Source organism: Vigna angularis, chromosome 4, assembly GCF_016808095.1.
Source record: "Vigna angularis cultivar LongXiaoDou No.4 chromosome 4, ASM1680809v1, whole genome shotgun sequence".
In the NCBI taxonomy this organism is placed as follows: Eukaryota; Viridiplantae; Streptophyta; class Magnoliopsida; order Fabales; family Fabaceae; genus Vigna; species Vigna angularis.
The window spans coordinates 38,598,174-38,624,361 of record NC_068973.1 but is presented as its reverse complement, the minus strand read 5'-3'; the positions used below and the strand labels follow the sequence as shown (position 1 = coordinate 38,624,361).

Here is a 26,188-nt window from a genome sequence, read left to right as displayed (position 1 = left end):
ACATTAAAATACATTATGGATTGGGAAATACATTTCAAAATACATTTTTTTTTTCAGAATAGGTATTTCAAAAGTTATTTATGAATTTGAAAATACATTAAACACTTATTTCAATTTTTTTTTTGTATTCCATAATTATTATTTTGCAAAAAATATATTTGAATCCGAAAATATTTATTTTGGAAATTGTTTTGGTACATTTCGTATTAAATTTTTCGGAAGTTATTTTTTGGATTTGGAATACATTTGGAAATATTCAATCCAAAAAATACTTAAAGTAAAGAAGTGTATAAATATTTATTATATTTTTAATGAGGGATAATTTGAGAAGTATAATTTTTATGGGGGTGCAGGAAGAAGCAGCCTGCCTGAAAACGAGGCCGGGTAATGCCAAAACCAATGGGAGGAAACCGGCCCAATACGACGTTTGCTTTATCCTAACGACTTTGCTGTCCCACATGACACCGGGAGTTACTGAGTTAGGATTATCTCGACACGAGCCAGGTTGCCGAAAACGAACTAGAGTATCAGTATTAGTTATAGGGGAGCACTCCGAGTCACTGTGACTGTGTGTGTGCCATGACATGAAACTCACGTGCTCCCTTTCTCTTTCTCTCTAAATCTTCAAGTAAAGTCTAACGCAAACCCGAGCCTCGAAGCTCTCGTTTCCGATCCAATTCTTCGTTCCTCAATGGAGGACGCGTTTGCCAGATCTATTCCCGAGGTAATTTCGTTCTGCTTTCTCCATTTTCCTTGCCGCTGCAACAAACACCAAATCTCATTGTGACTTCACAATTCTCATTTAACAAATCTCGAACCATACATTCTTTATTTTTAATCTAAAATTATAGAAGACATCGCAATGTGAATTATCTATGTTTTGTGTTTTGCGACCTTCGGTAATAGAGATATTGTGTTTTCATGATCACGCAACGTAATAATGGTGAAAATCTATGATCACACATGCTTGCATTCTTGCCTCTGGCAGCAGTATTATTGAACTCTGCATCGACATATCTCCTCACGCAGCGATTGCTTTAGCTCAGTTATATATTTGAATGTTCCGCTGGAAAGCAATAATTATTGTTGTTAATTTTGTCAGGTCCTCGATTTCTTCGGAGTGAACCCGACTAAGGGTTTATCTGATGCTGAGGTGCTCCAATTTCCTTTCATTTCTTTGTCGTATTGGTTCTCATGTTTTTTTAAAGCCCGATTATGGTGTTAATAGTTTCAAATGATTAAATCGCCCTTATTTTCCAGGTAGTACAACATGCTAGACTTTATGGGAATAACGGTATGTCTTCTGTAGGGCCGTGTATATTTTAATCCGTTTCTTACTTGGACAAGAGAAGAGATATCAAGGAATGTGGTTTTATCTTGAAATGAATTTGCATTTGTATAGAGTGTCAGATGGCAGTCAGGATAATAAGATTACACGACTGATCTTAGCATTTGAGAAATTTACCTATTGCATCTTTTTTACTAGTTTTGTTTAAGTATCTTTTTTGTTTGCCTACTAATATTTCTTTCCTTTTCTCTTACGGCATGGTGACCGCTACACAGTGCTGCCTGAAGATCAAAGTAAGTATATGGAGTTTGTACCTGCCTTATACTTTTGTTTGATTATGTTATTTAGGAAACTTAGTGCTTTTCATTTGCTCTTCCTGAATGGCAATGTCAGTGCTTGGTACTTAATTTTGGCTAGTTATAGAAAAATATTTTTTTATTCACTGAATTATATTGGATGCTAAGTAATTTGCAGATCATTCATAAAATCCTATTAATGATAGTGTAAATGGTTTGAAACTCATCTCATATATTATTGCCAATTGAGGTTTTCATGATTCTATCACACTAGATTCCGTAGTTCTTGTTGTTACTAAATCTCATCAATTTAATATGCAGGAGCTCCTTTTTGGAAATTGGTTTTGAAGCAATTTGATGATTTGCTTGTAAAGATACTAATTGCAGCTGCTCTTATATCTTTTATTCTGGCTTTAGTTAATGGAGAAACAGGCTTGATGGCATTTCTGGAGCCTTCTGTAAGATATATTTGCACTCATGTTGTGTTTGATATATTTAGCCTCAGTTTTATTTGGTAAAGAATTAATTTTTCTGGTAGTTCTTATACATAATGATGCAGAACTGAAAAAAGGCTGTATCCTTCCTATAGAAGCTGTAGATTATGAGCTAAATGACCTCTTTTTGCTACTTATTGAGTACACTTGTACAATACTGCATGCCCTCTTGCATAACTGGTAAACTCATGAAAAGTGGATTTTTATAGAGAATGTACTGAATTTTTTCTGGACTAGAGAATATAACAAAATTTTCTATTTGATTACACTATTTGTTAAGCTAGGCTTATCAAATAACATTATTGCAAAATGTGAATTGATTTGGTTTTTGGTATTGGGTTTTTTGATTGAAAATAAATTGTTGTATGCATAGGTTATTCTCATGATATTGGCAGCAAATGCAGCAGTTGGAGTGATTACAGAATCAAATGCTGAAAAAGCTCTGGAGGTAAAATTGAAACACCAATAAATTTAGAGCTCCAAATGATGTTTGTCGATAATGATTTTATTTTCATAACAACAATTTTGATAAACTTAAGACTAAAGCTCAATTTGTTTCTAATTTGTGCTTTAAATTCTCCATTTGCTTAATGAAAACTTGTTAAATTAAAATAACTTTATTATGGAATTCTCTTGTTCTGGCTCTGTCAAGTTGAGCTCACTTTTTATCTATTGCTTTCTCTTTTGTACTATCTTAGGAGCTGCGTGCCTATCAAGCTGATGTGGCAACTGTCTTGCGCAATGGTAACAAACTTTTGTACCTGTCTAATTTTTTGTAGCATGGTTAGTACTATAGTGGCTTTGTGGCGCTTTATTAATGATGACATATGGTGTTAATGAGTGGTGTTTTTGTAAAAGATAATTATTCATATTTTCTATTTCAATTTTTTTTTTTAATTTCAAAATTTTCTTTAGCATTCCTAGCTAATTGTGTTAGTTTTGTGAAAAGTTTACTAAACTCAATGATATGCTCTTAACTCTAAAGGAACTATGTCGTAATTTTCCTTACTTTTTTCTCATGGTCTTGTCTTTTCTCTGCTTCTACTTTTGGGGTGTGTGGCCAAATAGGGGGAGGTGAGTTATCCTCATGAAACTATGTTTGTTTTGTATAATAGCATTGGGTATTCACAGAGCCATTATTTAAATAAAGGGTCAAATAGTTTCAAGGGTAATTTATTGTTGTTTCCTCTTATATAGGACGAAGTGTTCATCTTGGCTTTTTTCGCTTTGTTGATTCCAACTTTTGTGGGATTTACTAAAGATATATCCTGGGACTAGCAAGCTTTACTTTCTTGAATTTCTTAGGGCGTGTTTCTTGTTGTTGGAGAATGTCTTTTGTTCTTTTGTTTCTTTAGTTTGATTTGGAATGATTTTTGTCTTTGATAATCAATCAATAAATAAATAAACAAAGATGTTATGACAAATAATGAAGAAAATAAGATTTTAAAGCTTGCTAAAATAGAGAAGTGAAGCCAAGAGAGTTGGATCAAGTAAAATATATTAAGAATAAACAAGGCAAAGTTTTGGTCATGATCAAGATATGAAAGAGAGATGAGAGAATTCTTTTTATAAGAATTTCAACGATGAAAAGGGAGTAGAAACCAAGAGGATAAACAAATTTTGGCTCACTATCATAGAGTTGGAATTAGAGCAGTAAAAGAGGCTCATAAGAGGAAATGGATAATTTGCAAAATTGTTGGTTCTTGTGAAGGTTTTTAAGTGTGTGGGAGAACAAGGTATAATTTTGTTCCTTGACTATTGAACGAGATTTTGAAATCTAAGAAAATATCCTATGAGTAGAGGAAGAACACTTTGGTTCCTATACGTTGGAAAGTTACCTTAATTATTGTCACCCCTAGTTTACTTTGTTGGAAGTCCCATATCGACTAGATATAAGGTCAGTTTAGAGTATATAAGTGGGTGCAAACCTCACTTTACAAACTGATTTTGTGCGGTTGAATTAGGCTTAAAGTCTACTTCTTAACATGGTATCAGAGTCATGGTTTAAAGCTTATTCTAGCAAAATTTGTTGTTCGTGAGACATATTGTTCCACCCGCTATTGGACTGTTATTGGATCATCCATTAATGTCTAGTCCCACGCTCGAGATGTATATACCTTGGCATGAGGGGATTGTGTTGGAAGTCTCACATCCCCTAGAGATAAGCCAGTTTAGAGTATATAAGTTGAGTGCAAACCTCACCTTACAAGCCGGTTTTGTGGAGTTGAATTGGACTTAAAGTTCACTTCTTAACAACTTTAGTTGCAACACTTTTGGGGGTTTCTTGATTGTTGCTTCAAGGGTGGTGATTTGTTTCAACATCTACTTGAGTTATAGCTTAAACATAGTTTAAGCTCAAGTAGTTCTCACCTTACAAACCAATTTTGTGGAGTTTGATTACGTCTTAAGTCCAAATTCTAAGATGATATTATAGTCTATTCTTGTTTCTATACTAGGCCACCTACTGTATTATCCATCCATCAATCCCAATAGTATTGGGCGTGGGGGTGACATGGAGAAAACCAAAATCCCAAATTGATTAGATATAAGGTTGAAGTAGCGTATATGGATAAGGGGTTAAGGCCTAAGTCAATTCTACAAACTTGGCTTATAAGATAAGGATTGTTTAAGCTTTATAAGCTCTATTTAAGCCATATTTTTTGTCAATGTGAGACTAAACCACCACCTTTGAAGTTACAATAAAGACAATTCCCCTTAAGAGGTTGCAACTAAAGGTGGGCTAGGTGCTTTTTGCAATTAACGGAACTTTCCAATACTGCCCTTCATGCCCCTGATGACCTATCCAGAGTGTGACAAATGTAGGTGATCAAACAGTCAGTCTAGGATAAACTCTAATGTCATCTTAGAATTCAGGGTTAGAACATCTTAACTCAGCCCTAATAAATTTTCTTATGAGGTGAGACGTATCCTTCACTTTATGTGCTACCTTAACCGTATCTATGGCCAATGTGAGACTTGCATTTTTCCAATATGATAAAAGGGAAATATTCAAAGTTTGTGTAAAATTCAAGTGTCAAGAAGGACATTGGAGGATAAACTCTATATTTGGTCTTTAATTGAGCCAAATTGCTTGATGTAATTCTTGTAGTTGACTTTTTCTAATGGGAAATAAGTTTTTGTTGTTGTATAATAAATAAATAAATAACTTCGTAATGTCAAGTGCCTTCTGCATTAACAATTTAAATTAGATCCGGTTTGCTTTTCTTTTCCTTTGGAAAGAAATTACAAAGACAGGTTTTCTCTCTAAGGTTGTAAATATGATTAGTTAACCATTTATTGTCGACATATATTTTTCTAAACCATTCTCCATATTTTGAGTAGACCTCCTAATGCTTTATGGAAAAACGAGAAAATAATGGTAACCAGAAACATAAAAAACTCAAGTGTTGTTTAAATGTTCCCTTTGGATAGCTCTACTGGAAGAGTTTGGGGTAAACAAGGATAGTGCGAGTTCAAACGCTTGCACTGGGGCACATTCTACATCCCCCTAAGAGTTAACAATCTTGTGTTCGAATTGTTTTCTTTCCTCTGTCTGCCTTGATGGTTCAGTTGTCTTTTTTTTGTTTTTATTGAATTGGTTAAAGCTTATCATCTTGAAGTTCTAGAACAATTTTTTACTTTCTATTTCTTTCAGGTTGTTTTTCCATACTTCCTGCATCTGAACTTGTTCCTGGGGATATTGTGGAGGTTTCTGGTAAGCTGATAAGCAAACTGTCTCTGTTGAGTATTTAATCCTGGAAAGTTGAAAGTTGAATCTGTTTTGATTGTGAATTAAATAGTGGGCTGCAAAATTCCTGCTGATATGAGGATGATTGAGATGCTAAGCAATCAAGTGCGTGTTGATCAAGCCATTCTTACAGGTATTCTTACTGCTCGTATATGCTGTGAATAGAACTATTGAATTCTTCTACCTAGGAATCACTTCATTTGTGTGGTTGTGTCTGAAAAGAGTGAAAATGTACTACGTACCCTCACATGTTGACAATTTAGGTAAGTGTTTGTGAATTACTGATGTTCTGATTTTTAAGTAATACTTAACATTAACCTTGTTGATCAATCAATAATTTTAGCTTGTTAGTTTTGATAAATTGACTACTAGAGTAATACCCTTGAAAAAACTGATTTTCTTTTATAGAAACCCATGTTTTAAAAAAATTGAAAATACTTCTCTGTCTAGTATATGCTTTTGCCTGGTTATTTTTTGGTACTGCTACATGTGTAGTGGTAACAGATTAGTAAGTTTATTGGGGTCTAGGCTGACTCCTTTTATGCTCGGTTACTTTAACTGTCCAACTAGCAAATTTGGCTGAGACATTTTCTAAATCCTTTTGGCTTAACAAATTTTGCTGATGTTTCTATTGCTACTCATTAGAGTACTTAAAGGTTCCTTTTGGCCTAACTAATGGCCCTGTTGCAAAGTTTTCCTTTAAATTATGCTTTCAGGATGCTAGACAATACTTTTGAAAAGGAAAAGGTGGTTAGATAAATATGTCAATCTCACTCCCTACACCTTGTGTGTGGGAAATATGCCATGTCTGTTTAAGGCAAAAACTACGTGTATGAATAATTGTTTATTGAACATAGTTATATGTATCTTCTGACATCTCACTGGATTAATGTGATCAAGATTCTCTTTGCTGATTGTAGGTGAGAGCAGCTCGGTGGAGAAAGAGCTGAAAATAACCACAACTTCAAATGCTGTATACCAAGACAAAACAAATATTCTGTTTTCGGTATGAAGCTTGCTTTCTTTGTTCAACCAGCGTGTGGCTAATAAGGTTTAAAATTGTTCTTTAGAATATTAATCTTTTGGATTTCTAAGTCCAATTTGTAATTATGTTTGAGGTAATGAAACTTATCTAAACTCTACTTTGGAAGATTTTCTTGTTGGTGCAGGAAATTTGGGTTGGTGTTACTTGTTAATAACTTTTTTGTAGTTGTAAAAAATTTAAAGCTGTTTAATTGAACCAATCTAGCTTTTAATTAAACATTTCAGCTACTAGTTTTGGTTGGTTGAGGCTTGATGGTCACATGGAAAAGATGAGTTTATTTTAAGTTACTGAAATAATTATATATGCAAATTTGATTTTGAGAGGAGTTTGACCTGCAATTTTCTGTAGCATTTTCTCACTTGTGCTAATTGAATCAGTTCAATGTTTGTGATGTTTAAGATCAATTGTTGTTGCTTAAATTTGATACACGTACCTACAAACACGCAGGCCTATGTATGCTCACAATAAGTGAAATTTATATACCTGTACTGATCATTATATTTATATATTGTTCATTGAAATTTATTTGCAATTGAACAATGTTAGTCAATATTTAAAAGTAATTACTTTGTGATTTTTAAATTTTGCAAAAAATTAACATGATGATTTTGTTTTTAAGGCTATGTAAAAAAACATTAGTAAATTGAGATTCATCATCATTTATTCTGGAAAAGAACTTATGAGCTGTTATAGCAGTATAAAAATTATTTAATTTAAATTTAAATTGATGAAATTCGACATATGATATAAACATACAATCTTAAAGTTTATTTATAAAATTGTTAAAAGGAATTATTGTTAATAAGAAAGGTAGAACCATGATGCATAGCATTAGTCCAAAATATTTGATTATTTGTAATTTCTACTTAAAAATAAAATTGAAATGAACTACTATTGGACATTGAACATGATGGATAGCTACGTTGATAGTTGTCTTCAGAAATTTCAAAGCTCCATGAATCACAGTAATATAAAATTGTGTTTGCATTAGCGTTCTTCTGTTTGTATTTTCTGTGCATCCAAGTTTCAAATATTTAAATAAGCACGAGTTCAAGGCGCTGTTTCTTGTAGTATGGTAAGAGTTTGTTTTCACTGCCAGGGTACGGTTGTGGTTGCTGGTAGGGCAAGAGCTATTGTGGTGGGAGTTGGTCCTAATACGGCCATGGGCAGCATACGAGATTCAATGTTGCGAACAGAGGATGTAAGCATTGAATTTTACTTACATTGGTCCTTTTACTCCTTGTATCTTTATTCAATTTTTTGTGCATTTGTGTTCTGTCTTGACACATGTATAGGAAAAGTTGCTTTTTACTTTTAGACACACAATAGAGGTGGTTACATCTTTTATGATTGGTCGCAGGAGGCAACACCATTGAAAAAGAAGCTGGACGAGTTTGGTACCTTTTTGGCCAAGGTGATTGCTAGTTCTCTGATTTCACTGTATTTCAAACTACTGGGGAACACCCAAGCTCACATCAATAATAGTGTATATAAGTAGGGTCAGTCCTCACCTTAGAAACTGGTTTTATAAGATTAAGTAAGGTCTAAACTACTTTTTAAGATGGTATAAAAATCTATCTTATACCTGTACCAAGCCTGTATTGGATGTGCAGGAGTATATTGGAAAAACCCAAGACCTACATCCAATAGAGATAGTGTCAAAATAAAGTGGGGGGAATTCTCATCTAATAAACCAATTTTGTAGGGTTTAGTTAGACCTAAAGCACTTTGTTAGACAAACTTAATGGTTGCTCTGCTGCTACACACATATTGCATGGTTGGTTGCTATTCTGCTGCATATTGCATGGTTTGTGATAATAAATCAGACAGGCTATACAACTGTTAATGCATTTTTTGTTTGTAAGCCTCCTAAATGTACTTGGTATTAACAGTTCCATCTGAACAGTTGAGATTGGTAGTTTGGGATTGAATTATGGTGTTTTTGATGACGGCACTTTTTCTCAACTGTTAATGCATTTTTGGTTTGTCAGCCTCCTAAATGTACTTGGTATAAACAGTTCATCTGAAAGGTTGAGAATGGTAGTTTGGGATTGAATTTTAGTGTTTTTTATAACGGCACTTTTTCTCACCTACTTTTGGCATTTAATATGAAAGTTCATTTGAGGCAGGGAAAATAATTTTAATTGATAAAAATGTAACCCTTAGGTTTAGGAACCTTGGTTTTCAAATGTTGGGGCTGCTCTTCTGCTGCATATTTCATTGTTGGTAATAATTGATCAGATAAGTAACACAACTGTTTATGCATTTTCGGTTTGTCAGCCTAGTACATCCAGTTGTTATCAACTGTACCATCTGAAATGTTGAGATTGGGCATATTACACTTCAAAATTTGAATCTTACAACTTCATATAATTTGGTTACCTACCAATTTGTATGGTAAGATGACTCCTAAATGACTTTGCATCTTACATTATTAGAATGAATCCATGTACTTTCATATTAAAGATAAAAAAGTTCAGACTATTCAACAATTGATTTACTTCCGACAAAAAAATAATCAAAAGTCATGTGGGCTTAAATTCTTAAATGCAAAGGAATTGGAAGAACACTTTTGAACTTATCCTATTTGACAATCCACTACTTTATTTGTCACTAATTCAATGCACGTACTCTATTTAACTATTTAATTGCTTTGTTTGCATTCTTCTAAAATAAGGCTTTGTAAACTTGCAATTAACTAGTAGTTTTGTATGACTTTTGCTTAAGTTGTTTTTTTATTCTTATCTTTTTCTGCTTTAATTGAATGAATACCACTATATTTCAATTATATGATATATTTGAAGTAATTTTTTTGTTGTCTTTCTATCTTACTTTTAGAAAGTGAACTTTAAGTCTAACTTAATTCCTATAAAATCTGGTTGTAAAATAAGATTTGCATCATTTTACAATATGACATTTTCTCTAATCGATGTGAGCTCTTCAACGCACACCCCCATGCCAGGGAGTAGACATCTTGAGTGTGGGACTAGGAGAAAACCCGATAGTGGGTGACATGATGTCTAACACCTTGCTAGGATATCTTTGAATGATTTTGGTACTATCTGAAGAAATAAACTTTAAGTCTAACTCAATCCTACAAAATCTTTTTGTAAGATGAAATTTGCAGTCACTTATATATCTTTAGTCGATGTGGACTCTTTAAGTTACGATTCAGTACAAATTATGATTCAAAAATTAACTCGGTGATTTAGGATTGAGTTATAATGTCTTTAATAAAACCACTTTACCTTTTCGCACCTGTTTTGGCATTCAATGAGAAAGCTCATTTGATGCATGGCAAAGAATTTGAATTATAAGTAAAACCCTTTTATTTGGGAGCCGAAGTATTATCAGCTTCAAAAAGTAAAATATATCAAAGGAATATTTTTGTGTAAGAAATCATTTTTATTATTCAAGTTTTAACTTTGAAGCCCACTTATTATTCTGTTTCCAAATTGTGAGGGTGGTGGTTCCTTTATTTCTTTTTTACAGGTTATAGCAGGGATTTGTGTTTTGGTGTGGATTGTAAATATTGGTCACTTCCGTGACCCTTCTCACGGTGGTTTCTTGAGAGGTGCAATTCATTATTTTAAGGTTTGTTCACCAATGAACTTTGTATTATCTTTATCAATGTTTCCATTTGCTCTTGTATTCTGTTTTTACAGGCATCATGTAGTCTTCTGTTGTTTTTATTTGCATGTACTGCTAAGTTGTTTTATGTTTAGTATCTTTTTGTGTTTGGTGTATAGTTGGTTATATTCGCTCTTTCTTTGGAAGAAGATATCATGTTGTCCTGTGAACATGAAAATCTTTTAACTTCTAATCATATTCCTGCTAGATTGCAGTTGCTCTGGCAGTTGCGGCAATTCCAGAAGGGCTCCCTGCAGTTGTGACAACGTGAGTTTAGGAACCTATTTTTGTTTTTTCTCTGGAAGCCATCATGTATTTAAAATATCTTTATTTTGATTATATAAAATAATATATAGATGTTTTGGCTTGTGTGTTCATATAGAATCTACAATTTGTTATATATATATATATATATATATATATATATATATATATATATATATTAAAATGTTTTTAATTTTGGGAGTTAATGTCCTTCAAATATGATTTATTGCTCATTTTTTTGTATAAGAAATATATATGTTAAGAATGAAACAAACCATAAGGCAGCATTTCTTAAGGCCCTTTTATGAGTGATGTCCTTGAGGTATTAATATTTCTTTTTCTGAGCTGAAAGGGAGAATTCCAGTTCCTATTAAACTCAAATTTCAATCACTATTGTTTACTTAGATTTTTAATAATCACATTTGTGTATTAAGTATCTTAAAACTCATAATCTCACTTGTCTAAGTTGTTTCTTTGTCCTTTTGTGTACCTAATGCATGTTATCGAATTTGATTATTACTAAATTATTTTGTAGTCTATACAAAATATTGGTATTCTGGGCAATATTGCTATTGTTTTTACACTAGAAACTTTTTTGATAAGGAGGAAAGGCATTATGATGTTTTTGTAAGTTTGGGAAATAGACCAAGGCTGCTTACTATATGGGAAAAGACTAAAAACGTTAATAGACAAAAGCTACTAAATTCTTCAACACTGTGCTGAGAAAAATCCCTCAGAATGGTTTTGTGCTTTGCCCTAGATATTATACCACCAAGTAGAAGCCAAATGCCTAATAATCTTGGCAAACCAGCTATTGTGCTATAGAAACTTGCTTACAGAATTACTCGTTCCCTCCCTACTGACTGGAGACTTCCCATGATATGCTGAGATGCTATGTTTGAATTAATTTTCTGGTTAGAAAACAACATATATTCATTGTGATGGAAAGTTAATCTAGGATTTTTTTTCTTTTTCCTATTTTGTTTGATTTATTTTCTTTATAATAGGTGTTTGGCTCTTGGAACAAAGCGTATGGCTAGGTTGAATGCCATTGTTCGCTCCTTGCCATCGGTCGAGACGTTGGGCTGCACAACTGTTATTTGCAGTGACAAAACTGGTACGCTAACTACTAACATGATGTCAGTGGCGAAGGTGAGTTCGGCTTGACACTGAAATAGTAAAATTAAAATTTATTCATTTGTCTTTTTTGTGCGTTTTCATGTTGCCACAAGTGTCGCATTGGATTGTGCCATCCTCATTGAACTCTGTCCCGATTAACTGATGCTTATTTTTTGGTTTAGTTTTAGATGAAACATTTTGAATCAATAATAACCTCATTGCTATTATGTTTTAACCTTCTTTCTCTTTATTCAGGAATTTTAGATGTGGTATTAATAGAGTTTGTGATAAAATCTGCTTCTAGATGTTGAAAGTCTGAGTAGTATTCAGTTTATGAACTATTAAGCTTTTCTCTTTCCTCCTTCCCCATTTTTCATTTATAGAATGCTTTTGATGTTCATCTTTCAGTCCTGTCATGTTTTAATCAAGCCTGATACCAACTACTGCTTGCATATAGTGCATGCACGCATATTATTGTTGTTAGGTTTAGGATGATACAAAATTGTTATGCACGTTGCTTTTCAATGTGTGTTTCATCGTGCAAATTATTTTTATGTATTTTGTTACATGTTGAAATTTTTACCTGGATGCTTATGGATGACTTTTAGCAATTTCCTTGACCAAATCCTATGGTTATGTGGGTACAGGTATGTGTTGTTGAATCTGCAAATCGTGGCCCTGTTGTTTCTGAATACAGTGTCAGTGGAACAACATATGCACCTGAAGGCATAATATTTGACAGTACAGGGATGCAGGTATGATTATGTTAATTCTTTGTGCTTTTTCATTTACACACTAGCAAAAAACACGCATCACATTTATGGCTAAGTATATTACTAATTAATAAAAGGAAGGAACCTTAGCTAGCTGCACAAAACAAAATTCATGGATAGTTTGCCAAGTCAGTGTATGCTTTGTGGTGGATATCCATGCTGTTTTAATTTGCAAAGATTGACACAAGAAATATTGCATTGAGTCAAGCCCTTCCTTGAAGCACAACTTTGCCCTGTACTAGAACTCTTATGGCTGCAATGGTTTAGCAGCACAGATGGTTTTCTTTGTTTATCTTCAAAACATAAACTCATTGTAATCGTGTATGCAGCTTTGTTTTACCTAAAACAATGTTTCATTTTCTTGATTTTGCAGCTTGACTTTCCTGCTGAATTGTCTTGTCTTCTTCACATGGCAATGTGTTCTGCTCTTTGCAATGAATCAACCCTGCAGTATAATCCTGATAAAGGGAATTATGAAAAAATTGGTGAGTCAACTGAAGTGGCACTACGTGTCCTGGCAGAAAAGGTGTGTATTGTTTCCTCTCCTCGTGTCTCCTATGTTAGAAGCTCCATCATTACTTCAGTATACTTTGATCATTTGTTATTTGTAGGTTGGTCTCCCTGGTTTCGATTCCTTGCCATCAGCCTTGAATATGTTGACTAAGCATGAACGTGCTTCTTACTGTAACCATTATTGGGAGGAACAATTTAGAAAGGTGAGATTTAGAAAGTTTCTCATACCTATTTTGTATTTATCTTCGTCCATTAACATATTTTAGGAAACTTGAATGTTAAAAATTGCAGGTTTTTTAAAAACAATTTTCATGCCTATTGATCAGAAAACACTATTATACAACAGATGTTTTCATTTAAAGAAAAGGGAATAGATAAATGTTAGTAAAGGACTGTGTTATAAACAATGAGTTCAGACTTTACAATTAATCTTGACAAAAAAGATAACAAACTTAGCTATATTAGGTTAATGCATCCATAAACCAGGGGTGAGACGGCCGCTTCATCCAACATAAGAAATTTAATGAATATATCTACTGTTGGATATTTTTTGGGTATTGAGCTATGTGTATTTATTTTCACACTTGATGCTTTGCAGATACATGTTTTGGAGTTTTCTCGAGATCGGAAAATGATGAGTGTGCTTTGCAGCCGGAACCAGATGCATATTTTGTTCTCAAAAGGTGCCCCAGAAAGTATAATACCTAGATGTTCAACCATTCTGTGCAACAGTGATGGTTCCATTGTGCCACTTACAGCTGATATTCGAGCAGAGTTGGACTCAAGGTTCAACAGGTTGATTTTTATTGTTTATAATTTTATCTGTATATGCATATTACATAGTTTGTTTTCTAGATTTTTGCTTGTTTTCTGTTTCTTATTCAAAATAGGCAAAAACATTAGAAAAATTCAAACCATGACTGATTGCCTTGCAAGGGCATAATTCCATGTCTGTTAGCGCTAGCACTGCATGGGACAGGTGAAATATAACCTACATACCTGCCTAATGCCATGCCTTCTTGCTGCTAGGCCTTGTGAAGTAATGATAGAAAAGACAATTATGTAAAGAATTTTCATTGATGATGGCCCACCAGATGCCAACCATACAGCCTCTGGCCTTCTGCTACCCTTGGCTTGAGAGCAATTTGTTCACCCTGCCTTTCCTGAAAATGCTAAATTGATGGGTCAATATTTGATTTAAAAATAAATAAATTTAACCCTGTTTATTTGTTTGCTCTCACTAGATACACTACACCACTATATTAACAATCCTATATAAAGCTAAATTGTTTTTTAATTATTAGGAAATAAATTAAATTTCATAGTTGTTGTGACAATCTGATTTGACGGTCTGATGTCTGATCTAACCAGGTAATGGTCAAGTTTAGGTTGCCGCCGTCACTTTTTTTCAGTTAACTCACATCTTTGATCCAGAATTTTCCAGTAGAGAGTCCTTCAGTTGTAAGGGGAAAACAGCTTCAGTTTTGGTAAATGAAAAAAGTAGTGAGATGAATTTCTTACCGTTGTAACAAATGGGATACTAATTTAGTCGGTTCAGTGTTTTATTCTTCACATACAGGAAACATTTAATACTAATCAGACCTTTTGTCAGTTGTTAAGGGTTCATGTAATTGCAGTAATTCAATTATCCTTGTTATGTCAGCGTTACTTGGCCATTTAAATTCTTAATGAAATGTTTGACTTTGTTGAAAGAGAGAAAACTAGATGGAAGATATGCTGAAAATCGTTTATATGGACTACACAACATAGTCCATTTTGTACAAGTTAGTAATAATAAATATAATATGATATGGCTGCGAATCATTTTTTAATAAATCGGAAATAATTTAATATGATATTTTTTTAATTATAGAGGTCTTAATTTGATAGGGAAACAGATGAACATATAAAAGAATAATAAACACTAAAAATCATCCAAAATACTCTACAATATTCTAAGATAGATATTTTTAGATATTTTTTATATTTCTAACACTGTCAAGTTCAAATGGACTAAGCTTTACCTTGTTACAAGAAAATAATTCATTTCCCTGCAAATTAAAAATAAAAATGCATAAAAATTTATATAAAGTCGAGACCAATGCATCACGGAAGAAGTCCGGGCCAGTGCAACTGGGAAAAGTTGAGGTCAATACATCTCGGATCTTAGAATTGTAAAAAATATCTTAAGATATTATCTTAGAATATTCTAGACTATCTTAGAAGATCTTTTAGGCTTAGTTCTTTTATTGACGCACCCTGTTTTAGCCACCTACCCTATGCACTTGGCCTCAACTCTTTCTAGGCTTATTGGCCCTGGCTTTTCCAGGCACAATAGCCCCGGCTTTTTTCAAATGCATTAACCTTAACTTTTCCAAGATATACTTTCCATATGCAATGACCCTAGAATTTTCTAGATGATGACGCTAATAGCACCTGAAAAAAGTCAAGGCCAACGCACCTAGAAAAAGCTGGTGAATGACAACTAAGAAATTGGTGAGTGAATGGATTCCACCTTAGAATAGGATAGGCTCAGAATGCCGTTAATATCATCTTAAAAGTCAACTTTAAATATAACTCAACTTCATAAAACTTGTTTATAACGTGAGATCTACAACCATTTATATGCTATAATTTGATCACATATCTAGTCAATTTGGGATCTACAACCATTTATATGCTATAATTTGATCACATATCTGGTCAATTTGGGATCTCTAACAAGTATTTCTAGCATATTACATATCTGAAAATTCTATTGTAACTTATGGACATTAATAATGGGTACTTAGTTGTTTCTCTTCTGTCCATTTCCAGTTTTAGACTGCCTTTTGAGCTCCTGGTTTTTTCTGTTATTAACACTTAACAAAATTTGTTGGCCAGTTTTGCAGGAAAAGAAACATTAAGATGCCTTGCTTTGGCCCTGAAATGGATGCCCTCAGTTCAACAGTCATTGTCCTTTGATGATGAGAAGGATCTTACATTTATTGGGTTGGTATGCTTTCTTTTCAATGCACAATATATAGTTTAATAGTTAAATTAATGAAAGTTGTTTACTTCATCTGTTCAATAAACTATTGGTATCAAGTTCCAATGAAAGAAGGTATAGGAAGAAGCTTTGTTTTTAAAATGAGAATAGTAGAATGAAATGGTATGTACTTTCTTAAGTACCGCAAAATTTAGTTAATTTTGCTTATATTTGAGTTTTGAGGGAGTACTTTTTTGGTTTTGTTATGCTTTTCCAATATTTTCATTCTTCCTCTATTAAGTAATAATCTTTTTCCTTCTCTCCCCTTGTGTAGGTTGGGATGCTGGATCCTCCACGAGATGAAGTAAAAAATGCAATGCTTTCCTGTATGACTGCTGGCATCCGTGTTATAGTCGTCACTGGGGATAACAAGGTTTCAAACTCCTGCCAACTTTTTTTCCCTTCAACGTTCCATACATCTTGTCTAAAATTACTTTATAATGAATGAATCAGTCCACTGCTGAGTCACTTTGCCGCAAGATAGGTGCTTTTGACCAATTGATTGATTTTTCTGAACATTCTTACACTGCTTCTGAGTTTGAAGAACTTGCACCTCTGCAGCAAACAATAGCATTGCAACGTATGGCACTTTTTACTAGGTATATTGTTTTATATCTTTTCTCTAATATTTGATTTTGTTAGACGATTGCAGAATAAAAAGGCAATTTCTTTTTTTGTTCAACCCTTTTGACATAAAAAATTCATAGTAAAAGTTGTGTTATGTTAGGGTTGAGCCTTCTCATAAAAGGATCCTGGTAGAAGCATTGCAGCACCAGAATGAAGTGGTATGGTTGCTTCCTTTATCAGAATATTATTTGTAATTACTAACTAGTAATGTGTTATCCCTGTAACTAGTTACACAAAATACACTTGATACCCTCTACAGAGTTACAAGAGCTCTATTTATAGCAGCTCTGACCCGCTCCCCCTTTTACAACCGACACCCCCATAACCTTAACTTCTAAACTCAATCTATCCTATCATCCTATATCCTAACACACATTATCTATAATTACTAACTAGTAATGTTTTATTTTTGTGATTATTTTTTTTAGTTTCTTATCTCCCAAGGTCACTTTAATTCTGTAGTTCTTGTCATAATTACATAACTTTTGTGTTTATCTGCGTATAGATAGGTGTACGGCACATTATTCAGTAGCTGGATTGTGAGGATTATTTTAGGTGAATGCTCCTCATTGTTATTTTACACTTGTAGTTTTGATTGTGGATACTGGTGAGTGGAATTCAAAAGTTGAATAGCTGACCTTAAATGAAGTTCTGTACCGAAGATAGCATATACGGTACAAATAATTTATAATATCTGCGTAAATGCCCAAAACCAAAATGAAGCATAAGTCACATCTTAAAGACACAGGCATCTAATATGATACATAACTAAAAAGTCAGTGACAAGAGTAACAGCAAATAAATAATTCAGTGCCAAATCACTGCTTAAGGCATGAACTGGTGCCAGAAACACTGCATGAGGCTGGAACAAGGCAGGGCCAGGCTAGGAAATGCAAGTGAGGCTCTGAAGTGAAGTGCAATGAAATGATAACAAAGGCATGTCAAGTGTTTCCAGTGGAGGGATGGAAGTGAAGTGCTGACTGGAGAGGGTGTAGAGAAGTGAAGTATAAAACACTGTATGAAAACAAGTGTGCTTACTTCAAAACCTCTTAAGCTGCTGTAAAGTGGTTGTATTTTATTGCAAAATAAGTGAGGCTGCGGGAATTTTGAAGGGCTTTATGCCTGAAGTTGAAAAAAACAGCTGGGGCTTCTGGTACAAAACGGATGGGAAATCACACTAATATCTATAGAATGAAGGGCGAGATAACTCAAGGTAGGTAAATATGGATATTTGACTCTTCTTTTTTGGATCAGCAGATCTTTGACCCTGTACCCACGGCCCGTACCTGATGTCACAATTAGGATGTGTGATACACAAAAGAATATGATGGAACATCATGATACTCCTGCTTGAGGTGTAAGATTGTAATACATGCTACCAACACCTCTTTACATCTGTTTTATACATAGAAACACTTAACACCTGGAGTCCTCTTAAAAGTAATTGTCAGCTTGGACACATCTCAAATACTGAGCCAACTCTTCTGCACGGCTGGTCACTAGTACTGGTATTATAAGATAAAATTTAGTTTTTTAAGCATTCATAAAGTTGGCTTAAAGTATAATATATTTAAAATATCAGTTTTAAGAGAAAAAAATACGAAAAAAAAATAAGTTTTTCCATTATATAATTTGTGAAAACTCTCATATAGCTTCCAAAAGATGATTTTTAACTCAATACTAGCCCCGTTCTTTAATGATAGTCATTTAAGGTTTTTTCACCCATAGAAAGGAAAGCATTTAATTTTTCTATTTTTAATGCAATTTTAAGTGAATTGCCTATTATACTCCTTTCAGTTTTCTTATTCCATTGAACATTTATGTATCGTTACATTTTTTTTTTCTTTATGTTATTATAACAAATTTTTATCTCTGCATATTAATGATTTTAAGGGTATAAGTGGAAAATAATTGTTATCTTGAAATTTAAAAATAATAGATAAAATAAACCTAAAAAGGAACGGAGGGAGTGTAAGCTAATTTTTGCTTATGGAAAAATTTACTTCATCTTTTCTTGTTTTTCCTAGAAGTTCTTATGGAGAAAGTACCTTATCGGAATGACTTTGTTGATGTTTGTGTGTGTTCCATATCATTAGTGCTATGCAGCTCTACTAGTTTCCTGATAAAGCTCTGTTTAACATCACTAAGTCCTCTATTTTGTAATTTATTGTAACCTTCTAATCATGGATGTTATTGTTTATGCAATCATTCCAATAAATTCTTTCAAATTTTTCGAAATTTACAAAGTCAGTAATTTAGGTTGCAATGACGGGTGATGGAGTTAATGATGCACCAGCACTTAAGAAGGCGGATATAGGAATTGCTATGGGTTCAGGAACAGCTGTTGCCAAGGTGTCATCATCTGTCTATACTTTTCTCCTATATTTTTTTTTCTTGTCTAGTCAATAATCAACAATCCTAAACAACTTGCTATTTTTCTTCCCTCTTTGATTATAGAGTGCTTCAGACATGGTGCTGGCTGATGACAACTTTGCCTCTATTGTTGCGGTATAATAGCATATATCAATTTCTACTCAATTTTTTGTCTTATTATTACTTTCCTTCCCTCTTGAATAGAAAACAATTTTCCCCGTTTAATTTCTTATTTGTTTCTCTTTAGGCTGTGGCAGAGGGAAGGGCTATATACAATAATACAAAACAGTTTATTCGATACATGATTTCTTCCAATATTGGCGAAGTAGTTTGTATATTTGTGGCTGCAGTGCTTGGAATACCGGATACCCTTGCCCCTGTGAGTGATACAATATTTTTGTTGATGATCTCAAAATGCTCATTTTATCCTATGCTGCGTTTTATACATACTTTTTACCTGTGGAAATTCTAGATTTTTTATTGATCATGTCTTCTGTGCCCCTTGGTAGTGGTTTGTAGCCACAATGTGCTTTTATATGATTACAGTGTCTCTTCAGTGGTAATTGCACAAAAATAATATTTTCATTTTTGTTCCAGTGAAGAGAATAACTTGAAATTTTTCTTTTGTTCGCTTAACTTCTTCCAGGTCCAATTGCTTTGGGTCAATTTGGTTACTGATGGATTACCTGCCACTGCTATTGGCTTCAACAAACAAGATTCTGATGTGATGAGGGCTAAGCCTCGAAAGGTGTCATACCAATAATTCATTGGTCGACCTTCTATGTGATTTAAATAAATAAACAGATAACCTTCCCAATTATTATTTTATTTTTATTTCACTTTGAATGTGTAGGTGAATGAAGCCGTTGTTTCTGGTTGGCTCTTCTTTCGCTATTTGGTAATAGGAGGTAACTATAAATATCAACCCCATCTTTATTTCTGGACTGAGTATCATTTATTATACCCATCGGCATTGCTTCTTTAATTTTTCCAGCAAGATTTCTTCTTTATTGAGGAATAGCATTGCTTTTTATGTTTTTATATAGTTACATATCGTAGTTAGATATAGACAAGAGATGGGTAATGCCAATCCCTTGTGATTGTTTGTAGGTAAATAACCAAATTGGGAAAATTGGTAAAGAAGGTTCTTGTTACCATTAACAAAGATGTAATTGGATGCAGCAGAATAATGGACACGTGGATCTTAGGAGGACAATTCAAAAAGACCAATAAAAGAACTATCAAGAGTTCAATATGCACAATGGATCAATGGAACTACAGGGACTGGTGTTCAGACCACCTTAGAAAGTCTACATAGTTTCTACATAAATCTTGGTCTTAATTAGAGGACTCGGATTGCTCAAACCATTCTAGAGGATTTCCATAGGTTAATAGAGATGTAGGTTTATCAGCTATGATCATTGGAAAAGTCTGGGTAACAGTGGTTAGCCTTGAAAAACCATATAAAGTCTAATACTTGTCAATTTTAAAGCCTAATGCTAAAACTGTCTACAGAGGAGAAAAGTTCTCAAGAGGATATGTGAGAACATTGATTGATAAACTAATTAAATCTAATACTAAACGCAAACCATGCATAATATAGTTATACACTTATTATCCCAGAGGTAAAAGTCTTTTGCAGAGCATATTCTGATAGGAGAATGTCTTGTTTGAAGTAGGAGTCAATTTAATAATGGAACTGTATGGAAATGCAGATGGAAAGAAAGGGCAATAAGCTCCCAGCTCTTCAGCGTATCTCTCCAAGCTCAGGTATAAACTTAGGAAAAATACCAAAACCAAGGAATGACCCTGAGCTATACTACCCCTACAATTCAAACCCTCCCCATCATACACTCCCCCTTTCTTGCTTTCTCTGTAAAGATGGCAATGGTTAGGGTACTACAATACTTTCATTTTAAAAAATGAATCTGTAGCCTGCCCATACTCACACGGGTAGCAATTTTAATTTTTCTACCAATCTGAATGGGTTGGACTGGTTTGTTTGAAAGCTCTGCCTACGGATCCTTCCTTAACCACTGGGTCTCAATAATTATCATTACCACCTACAGAATCATTAATAGAACATATACCTTTATTAATAACAGCTACCAATCCAGTAGTGGCAACTTTTATCCCTTTTGGATCTCAGTTCCAGTAAAAGGAGCAAAAATGCATGTTTGCTTGCAAAAAATCTAGAGAAAATTGGGCAATGAGAGAACTCAATGTGATCGTGGTTGGTAGAATACTCTGAAGGTTTACTGTTTGGGGCAAAATACACTGCGGCTAGTACACCTAATTGCAAAGGTGGTGAAGGGTTTTAGGGTCCTAGGTATCTTGCCTCGGGGATTAATTAGTGAATTTTGGATTCATTAAAAGTTTTTACTTTCTGAACAATCCAAAGGAAACGGCTACATAAGAATTGAAAGAAAAACAAGCAATTTGTCGATGAAATAAAAGATGTCTCCGTCGAAATCAACAAAAAATTGTCTTAACCAAACATTTATTTTGAATTTCTTAAAATCCAAAAATATTGGATTGGGTTGGATTTGAATTAAATATATTAAAGTGGACTTCAATTTAGTTGGATCAGAATGATTTTGGATTAAATTTTAATATAATGAATGTTTTGCGCACCTGTACTTTTAGAGGAAACCCTGTCTTCAAATCTTAAAGAAGCATTTTTTTTAGTCAACTGGCTACGCAAATCAGAAACTATGATTCCTCAAGCTTATTCTAGGAAACTGTGGAGTTTAAAATCTGTCGATTGAGGCTGAAAGTCACAGGATTCTTTCTTAGGTCTAAGAAGAGAGTATAAACTGAGCTGAAATAACAAAATTTGAGAAAAATGCCCAACCGATCCAAATGGGTCTTAAGCATATTTGTCACTAAAAGGTGGTTTTGAGGGAGTTTTTACCTTGCTATTTCAGATGGGATGGAACTCAGATGTAGTTGGAGAATCCAGTCTCGGAAATCCTGGGAATCATCTTTACTCTTTTTTGTTATTAGAAGTCTTTTTTTCCATAATTTTGAACCAGTTTTTGCAATAAAGAGTGGGAAACGAAATGAAAGGATATATTGGAAATCGTGTATCTCAACTACTCCAAGGACTCTACTAATATAATGAATTGATAAATATAGTATTATATTTTCCTAGTGATAATATGTTCACGTAATAATATAAGTTTCAAACATGTATTTCAACTAGTCATTTACTCTTCAATTGATTTTTGGAAAGTAGATGCGTGGTCCTGATGTTGTTTATTTTGTGTATGATGCAGCTTATGTTGGCCTTGCTACTGTTGCTGGTTTTATTTGGTGGTTTGTTTATTCTGATGGTGGCCCTAAACTTCCATACACAGAATTGGTAAGATAGTATCATTTCCTCTCCTGTGGTCTCTGTACCTTTGTTTGAGCATCTTATATACACAGCATGATAACACGTGAGGAAATGTGATGTGAGGCTATAAGCAGTTGATGTATGGAAATAACTTTAAAAAAATTCCAAATTTCCATGACTGCAGAATAATTATAGCAAAAAGCAATGGAAAATAGATATAAGCAAAATGGATATTTCAACTTCAATCTGGCTTTTATATCTTTCAATATGTAATATTTTTTTTGTAGAGAAAGAAAATTTAGAGATAAGAGGGAAAGCACAACTGCATGAAGGATAAGATATCCTCCAAGACAGAAATACACAAACATGATGGAAAAATAAAATAAAAATAAGTAACAATCAGCGAGGCTGCTGAGTCCCTTTCCTTATCAGAATTGAAAACTCCCTTCAAACAGCCATAAGATCAATGAGAAACCATTAACATGATTATCTCGAAAGTAGCAAGACGCCCTTGAAATTGAAAATCACTTGTTTCAATAATAGAAAGAGTTAAAAATCATTGTTGACACTCAACTACAATACTTGCTATAAAAAAACACATACATTGTGAACATGAGATTGTTTGAAAATTTTTCTGCTTCAGTCCTGGAAAATACATTTTGTTGTAGGTACTACTAATAAGGCTTTATTTAAAAAAAAAAAATTGACTGTGCTTATTCTGGTATGAATGTTTCTTTTTGTTTATAATTAATAAATCTATTTCGGATATTCTTAGATTAAGTTCTTCTCTTCTTCCAGATGAATTTTTATAGCTGCCCAACCAGGGAGACAACTTATCCATGCAGTATATTTGATGATCGACATCCATCTACTGTATCAATGACTGTGCTTGTCGTTGTTGAGATGTTCAATGCTTTGAACAATCTCAGTGAAAATCAATCTCTTCTGTAAGTAATTTTATACAATTTAATTTGACTTAATTATAGGATTTTGGTCCTTCATGGTTCCTTTCCTTCATATTAATAGGATGAGATCAGGATGACGACAAATATAAAATCTTTCACGTGCTTTCACCCATCAGCTTAAGTTTATGGGGTCAGTAGGTTCATCAGGGTCACTAAACCTGAAGGAAGAATATATTATGAGTGAAATTAGTAAAATGATGTGAGTGAAATTAGTAAAATGATGTAATCGACATTATACCCCCTTCACTGGACCACATTGAGAGAGACGGTGGAAATTCTGTTAATTGTTAGCGACCTCAGGAAGCAATAACTCCAATATAGTTATCAGACAAGACACGGACATTGAAAACCGATGAATATAGGACATAGGCAAACCACTTATATATGATTAACAAGGCAAAAATCTCAATTGAGAACTAAATTTGTAAATTCACGGTATAAAAATAAATTTACTAAGTTCTATCATTTTCATATAATAGGGGTTCTCACAATAAAATCCTAAGGAACTTGTCTCTTATCGTATAATTTTTTTTTTTGGAATTTATTTTTACTCTTATGATAACAGTGCCTACGACGTGTTTAGTTAATATCAATCTTCTTTAGGAACGAAGCTTTGTATTTGGTTATTCTACTTTACTCTGTTTTTATCGAGGACTGGAGGACTACAAAGTTTGAACATTGTATTCATATATGCCCTGTGATTGTGGAGGAATAAGTTGAAATCCTTAGAGAAGCATCAGTTGCTAGTCAATCTGGGAAATCAAATTCATACTAAGAACCTTCCCTTTGTTTTTAATGGGAATATGTATACTACAAACAATAGGAATTGTGTCTCTTATTGTTGAATTATATTTGGGAAATAAAAGAACAGATATTGCTGTAACAGTTTTTTAATTGGTGTGAAAAATATCTGTTTGTCTGTTTCAGGGTTATCCCTCCTTGGAGTAACATGTGGCTTGTTGCTTCTATAATCATAACTATGCTTCTTCACATACTAATCTTATATGTTCACCCACTATCGATTCTTTTCTCTGTAAGTATTTTTAAAGCAGTGATGCACATTTGATTTTCTGAAGTGACAACCTGCCTGTTTATCCTGTTCATAATGTTATTACAGGTAACACCGTTATCTTTGGCTGACTGGACAGTTGTCCTCTATCTTTCGTTACCTGTATGTAGTTTTCTTTAACTTTCCCAATTCCATTACTTTGTCATTTTTATCGTTGGGGATTTTTCCCGAGAAGGTGAGTCGTGCTACTTATTCATGTGAACTATCCTTTGTTTCCTTATGCAGGTTATAGTCATTGATGAGGTGTTGAAGTTCTTCTCCAGAAATCCCATTGGTAATCTTTATTCCATTTTATTAAATTTTCATATCAATCTGTACCTTGTTTGTGTGAGAGGGTAGCTAGTGTTCAACATGGCCAGTAGTAGGATTGGTAGTCTCATTTTCAGTTGGAAGTTAACTGTCATCATAGAAAAATGTAGTTGGTGCGTTACTTTTGTGAGGCTTTTGTTATGGGATCTATAATTAAATGATGTAACCAACAGGCACACGCACAAACCCACCCACACAAAATTTCCATATAGCTGATGTTGATTACTTTTCCTTTGGTTTTAGGATTTAGATTCAGGTTATGGTTCAGGAGGTCCGATTTACTTCCAAAAAAAGATTTACATGAAAAGTAAGCTGTGGAGTAACATTAAGCACTTTTGGAATCATAAAGCTTCAATGGTATCCTTGATTGAATCTAAATCATCAATCTCCATTTGCGTGGCAATCGAGGAGTTAAACAAGGTAACTAAAGATATTGTATAATATTTGTGTTATCTGTAATATTTATCTCCGTAAAATTTCGGTGATGTAAAACAGCAAAATGTAGGAGCCTGTAGAGTTGTCGTTATCTTCAATTATTCATTTTTCTTCACATTCTGTATTTAATCAATTTTGGTAGCATAAATACCTAAATAGCACCAATTATGCCCTTCTGACAAAGTTGTACATTGTCATTGTGTATCGTTAAAAAAACGATGAAGAGATTTATGCCAACATGTTACGGATATAAGTATAGGAAATAAACAAACGTTTTTTCGGTTCTCGTTCATCAGTTGTTTGCTTAAACGCATCGTATTCATGTATAAATTAAGGTATCTAATTAAATTATTTGTTAATAGTGGAATTAAACAAAATAAATAAGATTCAAAAAGCAATGAAGTTTACCAAAAATGTTAACATATAATTTGATAAATCGTGAGGCCAACTTGTTGGCCAAACTGAAAAAAAAGGGTCCTGCAAATGGTGCAAATCGTGTGCGGGTTGGCTTTTTCGTACATACCACAATTTTATTGCAACGTCTCATTTATTTTACGTTTTTATATTTCATTTTGGAACGTAGTGGATTTCTTTAAGCATCTCCTAATTTCTTTCTACATTTTATAAATATGAAAATTCTCACTTTGTCCTTATAGTTTATGAACTTTTGTATTATACAATTCAATAATCACTTTTGATTTCAAATACAATCAAGTATTTTTTATACTTTTGAATTGTGTAACTTGGAAGCTTATTTACTTTTGGGTGTAATTGAAAATTCCTTTTTATGAAAAAAGGCTATTGGATCATGAAAAGGTTATTACAAAGTGAAAGTTATTTAACTGTTGGATTTTTAATTTAAAAGTTTCTTTGAC

The 26,188-nt window shown here is 33.4% G+C and overlaps 1 protein-coding gene across 2 annotated transcripts; it reads left to right on the top strand.

The window, feature by feature from the left end:
- Positions 1 to 590: 590 nt before the first annotated feature.
- LOC108331647 (calcium-transporting ATPase 3, endoplasmic reticulum-type) lies at positions 591 to 25,605 on the top strand. Of its 2 annotated transcripts, XM_017566489.2 has the most exons (34): positions 591 to 724; positions 1,103 to 1,153; positions 1,261 to 1,294; positions 1,564 to 1,581; positions 1,906 to 2,042; positions 2,452 to 2,526; positions 2,777 to 2,822; positions 5,734 to 5,793; positions 5,879 to 5,959; positions 6,747 to 6,832; positions 7,971 to 8,072; positions 8,232 to 8,285; positions 10,364 to 10,465; positions 10,710 to 10,768; positions 11,773 to 11,917; positions 12,532 to 12,639; positions 13,031 to 13,183; positions 13,269 to 13,373; positions 13,769 to 13,965; positions 16,054 to 16,165; positions 16,473 to 16,571; positions 16,652 to 16,797; positions 16,926 to 16,983; positions 19,085 to 19,177; positions 19,283 to 19,333; positions 19,446 to 19,577; positions 19,845 to 19,946; positions 20,052 to 20,106; positions 22,477 to 22,562; positions 23,334 to 23,482; positions 24,428 to 24,533; positions 24,618 to 24,671; positions 24,795 to 24,843; positions 25,122 to 25,605. In XM_017566489.2, the coding sequence occupies exons 1-34, from the start codon at positions 692 to 694 to the stop codon at positions 25,187 to 25,189; spliced, it is 3,006 nt and encodes a 1,001-aa protein (XP_017421978.1). In that variant the 5' UTR covers positions 591 to 691; the 3' UTR covers positions 25,190 to 25,605. The 2 variants fall into 2 exon arrangements, with proteins under 2 accessions (XP_017421978.1, XP_052732272.1); XM_052876312.1 differs by lacking the exon at positions 591 to 724 and having other exon boundaries at positions 1,545 to 1,581.
- Positions 25,606 to 26,188: the final 583 nt, after the last annotated feature.

Bases quoted from the DNA above. Each gene is read 5' to 3' on its own strand.
- LOC108331647 (XM_017566489.2), top strand. From the start codon at position 692: ATGGAGGACGCGTTTGCCAGATCTATTCCCGAG. The intron at 13,184-13,268 runs GTGTGTATTGTT...TGTTATTTGTAG, and splicing joins TACGTGTCCTGGCAGAAAAG to GTTGGTCTCCCTGGTTTCGA. The intron at 20,107-22,476 runs GTAACTATAAAT...TGTATGATGCAG, and splicing joins TCGCTATTTGGTAATAGGAG to CTTATGTTGGCCTTGCTACT.